Source organism: Hoplias malabaricus, chromosome 4 (assembly GCF_029633855.1).
Source record: "Hoplias malabaricus isolate fHopMal1 chromosome 4, fHopMal1.hap1, whole genome shotgun sequence".
NCBI classification, from domain to species: Eukaryota; Metazoa; Chordata; class Actinopteri; order Characiformes; family Erythrinidae; genus Hoplias; species Hoplias malabaricus.
In genome coordinates this window covers 40,787,066-40,796,836 of record NC_089803.1, presented here as the reverse complement: position 1 = coordinate 40,796,836, position 9,771 = coordinate 40,787,066, and the positions used below count along the sequence as shown (strand labels likewise).

The window sequence follows — 9,771 nt, the reverse complement described above, 5'->3', positions numbered from 1 at the left end:
CCATGTGCCAGAGAGGGAGAGAGAGAATATTGCATAATATGTGTTTGGTGCAGCAAGTGCTAGAAGGTATTTAAAGCAGCCCATTTATTCACATTCCACGTTTTAGATTGTAGGGACAGAACTGAGTCACATTGTTTCTGCTAAAGCATCACGTGGAGCATTCTACCACGACACCTACAACATGACTCCAAATATTACATTAAGCTGCCGTCACAAGACGGCCGAGAAGAAAGAAAACTATTCTGACCTCTAATCTTTATAGAAGTTAATGGAAAAACACTTTATCTTTTGAGCCTTTCCATTGTTCTAAACATAGTGAGATTTAAACACAGGACAGCTGACATTTTATGTCACTATATGAAACTAGGTTTAAATACATCTGTCACTTCAAGAGACAAAAATATATTTACACATGAGTTATTCCACATTTTTGGAAGGTTTGTAAATACCATATCAATAACTGCAAACATGTCCAGATTAACACAAGTTGCTAAAAACAACATCAATTACAGCCACAAATCTTTTATAGCCATTCTGTTAAGAAATGCATTTAACTGTAATATCTGGCTACAAAATATTTTGCCATAACCTTAATTAATATTTCCGACCTGTTACAGCCATTCAGGTTAGAAATGCAGACACACAAATGTATGAGCGCATAGTAGTCTGTGGGTATTTACCTAATATGAATATATGAGGTATCAGCAGAATCCTAAGAACCTGAACTTTAATAATTATCAAAACAATTTGTGATTTCCAGGCCCTCTCACCAAAAGGGGACAAGCAAACATTCGACAAATCTCACAAATACAGCTGTAACTGCTGTAAATGCTTTCCCCAAAATGTACAAAAATTCCCATGCTTGATAAATGTGAGGATCAGCTGACATGATTAAATTGGGATGCAACTGTATTCCTAGATGGTGCTATATCATAAAAAAAATAGTAATTGTCCCATCTTAGCACCCCCTGTGGGTGGATTTTGGTCATAATGGACATGCTTCTTTATAGTAAGGCCCTACATATGTCTATCAAATTTGGGCTCAAGTGGGCTTTATTTGTTTGAGGTACAGCTGAAAGAATGTACAAAGTCCCACTCACTTCGGTTCAGTGATATATTGTGGCAAAAGTGTGTCCAAATGTCGAACTCATTTATTCATTCATTATCTGTAAATACTTATCCAGTTCAGGGTTGTGCAGTGTCCGGAGCCTACCCAGAATCACTAGGGTGCAAGGCGGGAACACACCCTGGAGGGGGCGCCAGTCCTTCACAGGGCAACACACAGTCACACATTTACTCACACACTCACACCTATGGGCACTTTTGAGTCGCCAGTCCACCTACCAACGTGTGTTTTTGGACTGTCGGACAAAAACTGGAGCACCCGGAGGAAACCCACCCATAGCCATTCAAGTCCCCTGATCTAAACTCCAGAGAAAACATGTGGAAAGAACTGAAGAGGTGAGCAGAGGACCTAGGAGGCTGGAAGGTCTGGAATGATTGTGTAAAGAGAAATGGTCTCAAATTCCCAGCTCTGATTTCTCCAATCTGTCATGCAAGTAGACCTAGTGCTGTTTTATTGGCATGGGAATGTTGAATAAATTATCAAATGCAGCTGTGCCAATAATTGTAGATAATTTTGCCAATAGTTTTGTGTAAGGAAAAGCTAACTCAACAAAAAGGGAATTTTCTTTCCCCCTTATTACTTATCATTCCAGAAGTGCCAATAATTTTGGAGTGGATTGCATGACCCATATCTGTTCTATATCAAGGCCACAGCTATACTGATGTGGCCTTTCATGTGCAGAATATGGGGGTAAACTGAGCACATATACCCCAATCCTCATTCTGGCACATACATGAAACAGCAAATAGAAGAGATGTGTAAAGTAGACACCCACACAGAGTCCTGGGGACATACACACAAAAAAAAAAAAGATCATGCACACGCACATTCAGTGACGCCGGCACTACACGTCATAGGCCAAAGATGGCATGGTTCACGACACTTAGACCCTTTGTCAGAAAACACTCTTATTCTGTCTCTATGTTTAGGTTATTCAACATGATTGAAATGATTGGAGATGGAAATATTTTTTCACTTGAAATCAAAAAAGAAAGTATAACTTTTATAACTCCTTTTAAATACTTGGGAACCATATATAGACTTTATGGCCAAAGATTTCTGGACACCTGCTCGTCCAACATTTAATCAGAAATCAGGGATATTATTGAAGACTTTTTTGGCTTTTACTGCAGCTCCTGCCCAAGTCTTCACACTTGATGTACATTTGGAAACACTTTACATTAATGTGTGGTCAATGGTGTGGTAATGTCACAATTATAAAATTTGATGAAATCCAAAAAATCTGTTCATATTACTGTCATTAATTAATGATTAACTATACTTATTCATTTTGTAACACATATTATTATACTTATTAATGTCATAATACTTTAATCTGTCTTAAGTATCATTAATTAACATACCCTTATTGTAAACTGTTACATTTCCTCTCTAATTTGCTGCACTAAACATCTATGTTTTTTATATTTGATTTTGAAACATTGCTGTAAGGATTTTATTGTATTCAAGTGCCATGTGCTCTGTGAGGTCCAGTAATGATGTAGGGTTTTTAATTTTGGATTATAAAAGCAATGCCAACACATCCCAACACACATGGAAAATATTTGGATGCTGGCTAAAATGAAAGGGTATAAAGTTCATAACTAGTAGGCAACAAAGGTGATGGAGACTAGAAATGTTAATTTCACAGGGTTTGAGGTGTTCCCTCATTTAAAAGAATTTTGCTATCCAAAATATTCATACCCTTTCTGAGTATGAGTTAAAACCCTTATTTTCTATCACATCAATCCATCCATCCATCCATTATCTGTAACCGCTTATCCAATTTAGGGTCGCGGGGGGTCCAGAGCCTACCTGGAATCATCGGGCGCAAGGCAGGAATACACCCTGGAGGGGACGCCAGTCCTTCACAGGGCAACACAGACACATGGACACTTTCGAGTCGCCAATCCACCTGCAATGTGTGTTTTTGGACTGTGGGAGGAAACCTACGCGGACACGGGGAGAACACACCAACTCCTCACAGACAGTCACCCGGAGCAGGAATCGAACCCACAACCTCCAGGTTCCTGGAGCTGTGTGACTGCGACACTACCTGCTGCGCCACCGTGCCGCCCATCACATCAATCAAACACTTATAATGTCTAAAAAGCTTTTTTACATTTCTCCACTGAGATTTTGAACCATTCCACTTTTGTGATGATCTAGACGTCTTGAGGGTTAGAAGGCTTTCTTGCCATCAGTCTGGTTTTTAGTCCTTGATCCAAGTTCACTCAATGGAATTCAGGTCTGGACTCTGGCTGGGCATCTACAAGATGTTATCCAGGACTGTTTAGATTGGTCAGGATGGACTTTGTAGTGATAAATGGATTCTTCTTGACCTCTCACACTAGCATTCCGGTAGCCAGTAAAAGTGTGACTTTTGGCTTCCTACCAAACCTTTTGAGATTTTTCACATTTCGGGACTCCATGTACTCTTCGATTATGCTTTGCACTTTGGCCACTGACATTTAAAAGCATTTTAATATTTGGATGTATAACTTTTAACTGTCTTGTGCGTACCCACAGAGTGCACAGGTGTCCTCACTAAGTGCTTTTGCTTTAGCCAGGAACCCAGACAAGACCAAACCAGAGAACACTAAACTTACAGATTTAGTCAAAGACAACAGTCACAACAGCTGAAACAACTACAATGAACCACAACACATACAACACACAGGGATACATCTGTGTGTTACAGACACATGCCAGCCCTCAGGTGCAGAGCATGGCCAAGAGAAACATGAGGGTAAAAGACAACCACTGCATCCCAATTGTGTAATACACACTAATACTACAGATTATATACTAAGTACCATTTTATGAGACTACATGAGACTACACATATAAATATTTATAAATGGTTGTCAATTAGGTGGTAAACACCTTAACTATCTTTAATAATCATTTGTAGCACATACATAGAAAGGACAACAATGAGCTAGTGTTTGTGCAATAGTGAAAATGTCTGATTATTTACTAAAAATGTCAAAGTAAAGAAAGAATATGCTGAGATCTGAGAATGTTAATTTAGTTCTTTTGTATGTAAGCTACCCATCTAAGGTCTAACAGTGTAGATAGACCTTTGGCAAAAAATAGGTCACTGTTGCCCTGTAAACCATTAACAAACTGATTTTAAACTGTGTATAGACCATTATAAGTGTAAAAAACTTATTCTAAAATGGTACCCTAATCTTACTAGTATGAGTTTGGCAAGATAGTAAAAAATATATACGCATGGACACAAACACACACAAGCACTCACACACTTATTTCTTACAAACCAAATGTGATGAAATATGACGTGATTTAACTATGAAGACACAGGTATATCTAGCTATGACATACCAAGTTATAACTGTGAAGGCTGCTTTGGTGGAGGTTTTCTTTGACACAAATTAATTAAAAATGCCCAATAACTGTAGAATTTACAATGCTGCTTTAAAATGGCAAAGGCCCTTCCTTTCAAGTGTGCTGCTTTGTTATGTTAAACTTACATTAAAGTTACAGTTTTATCTTGATAGCCAGCTGTGAGCCACATAATATCTAACAATAAACAATTAAATGTCTTATGTGTTTTTGTGTGATTTTATTGCAATTTCATACATCAAACATTATTGAGCATTAATATGCTGATTATTTTTACCATATGTGTACGGTAATGCGAATGTTTGCATAAGCCATTTTATTATTATTTTATTACTATTTTTATAAAGAAATAATCCATAACTAAGATTGATTTTAACCATGGACTTTTAGATAGCTATTTACTATATATATATATATATATATATATATATATATATATATATATATAATGAGTATTGGTATATACTTTTTTATAGATTATACTTTTTATATAATCTTATATAAAAAAATGTTTGCTCAACTGGGGATATTCTGTTGTTGTTTCATGATGCTAAAGACTAAATAGATAGAACATAATGACTGGAAATTACTCATGTAGTTCTTGACTATTCACCATCTTCTCAATCACAATGTGATACACTTTCACACAAAGCCCTTTACTATAAAACATTACAAATGTGGCATCTTGTCTGATAAGCCTGTTGCAATGTAAATGGTTGGACCAGATCAATCTCTAGTATGAGCCTGGATGGTGATAGCTGTGGGTCGTGACAGATGTCATCCCCAGTGGATATCATACATGTTACTGTGATGCAAAAGATGTTCCGGGGCAGAGGTCTGAGTGTTGGTGAAATGATGGTGATGCCTTCCAGCATGAAGCTGATGGGTGTGGAAGAAACAGTAGTCACAAGCTGATTCAAGAATTAGACAGATCAGATTGTGACAACCACAGGATCATGCATGCGTTTTCTGCCCAACCCCTGTCGACATCTGCCCCCAGAGAATCTTTAATGACCAGAGTCACCACAGAGGGTCGCTTGCTTTAAACTCTGGTCACTTTAAAGGGCTGCCCAACCCTCTGCTGCACCACAACCGCCACACTGTTTTCAGAATGTCTAGGAACCGAAAGCAAGGTACTTCTAAGAACAGACTGAGCATGCAATTCAGGGCAGTGCAAGGGAACCTATGGATGCATGTTACTTCTTTTCTGTTAGCCTTGGAAATTTTTCTTCACTTTTCTCTTCTTGTTCTTTTCACACCCTCCATTTTCTGAACTTTTTCATCTCACTCTCACCTTTTCCTTCTTCCTAATCTATGTCCATCTCTGGAATCTCCGGAGGATTTTCATTTTCTCCACCCATCTTACATCTGTCCTTTCCTTCAGATTACATTATCTAAATGTTACTAGTCCTCTCTCTCTTTCCTCATTTCTGTAACCTCGAGAGGGACTCACCTCTCTCGTCTCTTTTTCTCCAATCTTTTTCTTCCTCTTATCTGTCAGCCATGCTCTTTGTGGCGCTGCTGTTCCTGGATCTGCGTTCTCGTGTGGGCTCTGCACCGATCTGTCCCCATGGACACAGCAGCTGCCACGTCCTGTCCCTGGCCGATCTCTTCGACAGGGTCATCCAGCACTCGGCCAGAATGCACGGCCTCTCCAGTGACTTGCATTCAGAGTTTGTAAGTATCCAAGCTCTTTTCTTTGAAAGATTTTGAATGGCCTTTTACCAATAGATAATAATTAAGAGGATTTTGTTATTAAGCTTGGCACTTCAAATGCAATCAATCCAAATTATAAAAGTGTCTGGGATATTTTGTGTGAAGGACAGGTGTTGAGATTCCTCACATTTATTGAGATGAAATGCAGATTGATACTCATTGTTGACTGAAACAAATCTGAACATAACAGTTTTTAATGAATGATACTGTGAATCTTTCTAATAGTTAAATATTATGCATTTGTTTATTTAGCTGGTTTGCTGTCTGAAGAACAATGGATACAGCTATTTGATTAATAAGATTTAGTCTCTTTTATGGATTATGGAGAATTCTTGTAATTAGTTATTTAATTGTTGGTTTTTATGTTATACAGCCTTTCTACAACATCATTATCATTAAAAATGTTTTCCTTTTTCAGCTTTCTAGAAATGTGATTGAGAAACACTGAAATATTAGCCACATACTAGAATTACTCTAGTCATGTGTCTGAATCTCAATTCAAATTCAATTCTTTTCTAGCTTCTGGGTTGCAAGATAAACTTTAACTTGGCCTTATTTCTCTTACATGTGAACTGTTAAGGAACAGTACTTCCTGCCCAGCAAAAACCACATTGGCAAAGTCTATCGCAAGTGCCACACTTCCAGCATACTGACTCCTAATGGCAAGGAGAATGCACAGAAACTGGCTGTGAGTTCACTCTTCAGATATCTCTTCTCTGTCTTTGTTGTATTTTTTTCACCCAGACAGTTTGTATTAATGTGAGTCATGAATTTGTTGTGTCTCAAGATGAGCTCTGTCTCTCTCTCTCTCTCTCTCAGCGTGAGGAGTTAACGGAGGTTATACTGAAGCTGCTAACAGCGTGGAGAGACCCACTGTCGCAGCTGCACCAGAGCATGGCCCATCAACAGGACTTCAACAGCTTCAGCAGCAACAAAGCACTGGAGATGAGTGACATGGTGCATGACCTCAGGAAAGGAGTGGAGAAAGTTACAGAAAAGGTATGAGACTAACCACAGCCTCATTACTTCTTCACTGTTTTCAAAAATATAAATCATGTTGTTGCAGATGCATGAATAAAATAATGGTATTTTGGACTAAAACTTAAGATATATTATGTTATTTGAGGTATACCATTTGAGGTATTATTAGTTTGACAGCCTGAACATTTGTATAGTGTTTACTCACTTCCGTACTCTGCATGCATTACATCACAGGGAATTCCAACCAGTTGAAGAGAGAAAAAAAAGGAAAATCAGGCTAGCATTAACATAACTTTTGCCTCAGTACTTTTGAGTACCTCAGTAGATTTGCAGGGTTTAAGAGGATAGGAGCCAAACCGAGATAAAATGTCAAGATATTTGCCTTGTAAACTGTACATTTTAACACCACCCTATTATGGCATTGCTAAGTGTTCCTGTAGGGTCGGAATAAGCATATTAATGGATGTTGTGAATGTTTTAGTTTTAATTTTGGTGGCGTAGCAGGTAGTGTCGTAGTCACACAGCTCCAGAGACCTGGAGGTTTTGGGTTCGATTCCCGCTCCGGGTGACTGTCTGTGAGGAGTTGGTGTGTTCTCCCTGTGTCTGTGTGGGTTTCCTACGGGTGCTCCGGTTTCCTCCCACAGTCCAAAAACACATGTTGGTAAGTGGACTGGTGACTCAAAAGTGTCCGTAGGTGTGAGTGAATGTGTGAGTGTGTGTTGCCCTGTGAAGGACATGCACCCCCTCCAGGGTGTATTCCCGCCTTATGCCCATTGATTCCAGGTAGGCTCTGGACCCACCGCGACCCTGAACTGGATAAATGGTTACAGATAATGAATGAATGAATGAATGCACGCTAGTAAATTTACAAGCGAATCATGTTGTTGCTACTCAGATGTAGCATATATAAAGATAAAACAACTTTTATAAAAAGACACAATTTATAATATTCTATCTCTGATCTGAGTAATTAAATAAATCATGCTCAATTGGAATTCCTATTTATAAAGTCAGGATAGTGTTCTGTGTATGAAATCAAATGAACATTGCAGCTCTTACAGTCAACAGTAATAAAACAACTACTTCTCTACTTTAAAGAGATATTTGCCATTCAAAATATAGACAAAGTCCATCCATCCATCCATTATCTGTAACCGCTTATCCAATTTAGGGTTGCGGGGGGTCCAGAGCCTACCTGGAATCATCGGGTGCAAGGTGGGAATACACCACGGAGGGGACGCCAGTCCTTCACAGGGCAACACAGACACACACACATTCACACCTACGGACACTTTTTTGAGTCGCCAATCCACCTGCAACATGTGTTTTTGGACTGTGGGAGGAAACCGGAGCACCCGGAGGAAACCCACGCGGACAACACACCAACTCCTCACAGACAGTCACCCGGAGCGGGAATCGAACCCACAACCTCCAGGAGCTGTGTGACACTACCTGCTGCGCCACCGTGCCTCCATATAGACAAAGTATTTGGTTAAATTTATAACACAGAGCAAAAAGTCTGGTTATTGTTGGTTAGAAGGATAAGTGCATCATAGATATTAAATGTATCATATTGGTTATCTTGCCATTGTTTTGCCAAAACACTCACCCCAAACAATAATTCATTCAGTTTCATCAGAAAATATTCATTACTGCTATGAAGACATGATACAAATAAATAGGCATATACATGAAATATATACATAATATGAATATACTAAACACTTGGGTCCCTCTGGTGGCTTGGGGGACCTGCAGACCTATACTGCAATAGCATGAAACAGCTCTGCTCTAGGTTATGATTGTTCTTGTTTGAGAAAATATGTATGTGCGTACATAAATCCTTGTTTGTAAATATTTTAACACCCATGATCAAATCACAGGTTTTGTTGGTTTTCTAAGTGAAACATAGTTAAATGAATCTGTTAGTTTAATATGTTACAAAAAATTAAAACCAAATATGTTTAGCGAAAGCAGTAACTGTAATTGTACAATATGTGTTCTCAGAGAATGTATACTTGTCTTCCCTTGGAAACCAAAATAGTCTCTGATAACATATGATACTCCAATTTATATATCTATGCTTGGGACTTGTAAAGTTTATGTATGAATCTATTAACTGTAAATCTGCAATTTCACACACAGATGCAGCTGCTGGGGATGATTAGTAATTCTGTGAATGGCCTCTCGTCTTCTGAAGCTTTGATTCCTTCCTCTGAGAGTGCAGAGGCCATGAGCGACTATGAGCTCCTTTTCTGCTTCCGCCGCGATTCTGACAAAGTCCAGAACTACTTGAAGATCCTTAAATGCAGAATTGTACCTGAGCACGGCTGCTGATGACCATTGCACTGATGGACTGTATGACATGTTTAGTGCACATTATACATCACGTCCTTTCTTGATCTTCCACCAGTTATACTGACATATGGTTCTCCAAAATCAGTGGAAGGAATCTGGGAATTTTTGAAGGCTCCATTCTCTTATATGAGAATTTAAAGCAGTGGTTTTGAACTCTAGTGCTGTGATGCCAATGCTCTCCACAATTTCAGTTATTCCTTAACCCCAAAACACCTGATTCA

The 9,771-nt window shown here is 38.7% G+C and overlaps 1 protein-coding gene across 1 annotated transcript; it reads left to right on the top strand.

Moving 5' to 3' along the window:
• Positions 1-5,606: 5,606 nt before the first annotated feature.
• prl2 (prolactin 2) lies at positions 5,607-9,529 on the top strand. Its single transcript, XM_066669979.1, has 5 exons — positions 5,607-5,628; positions 5,997-6,172; positions 6,792-6,899; positions 7,031-7,210; positions 9,338-9,529. Exons 1-5 carry the CDS (start codon positions 5,607-5,609, stop codon positions 9,527-9,529), a joined length of 678 nt encoding a protein of 225 aa, XP_066526076.1.
• Positions 9,530-9,771: the final 242 nt, after the last annotated feature.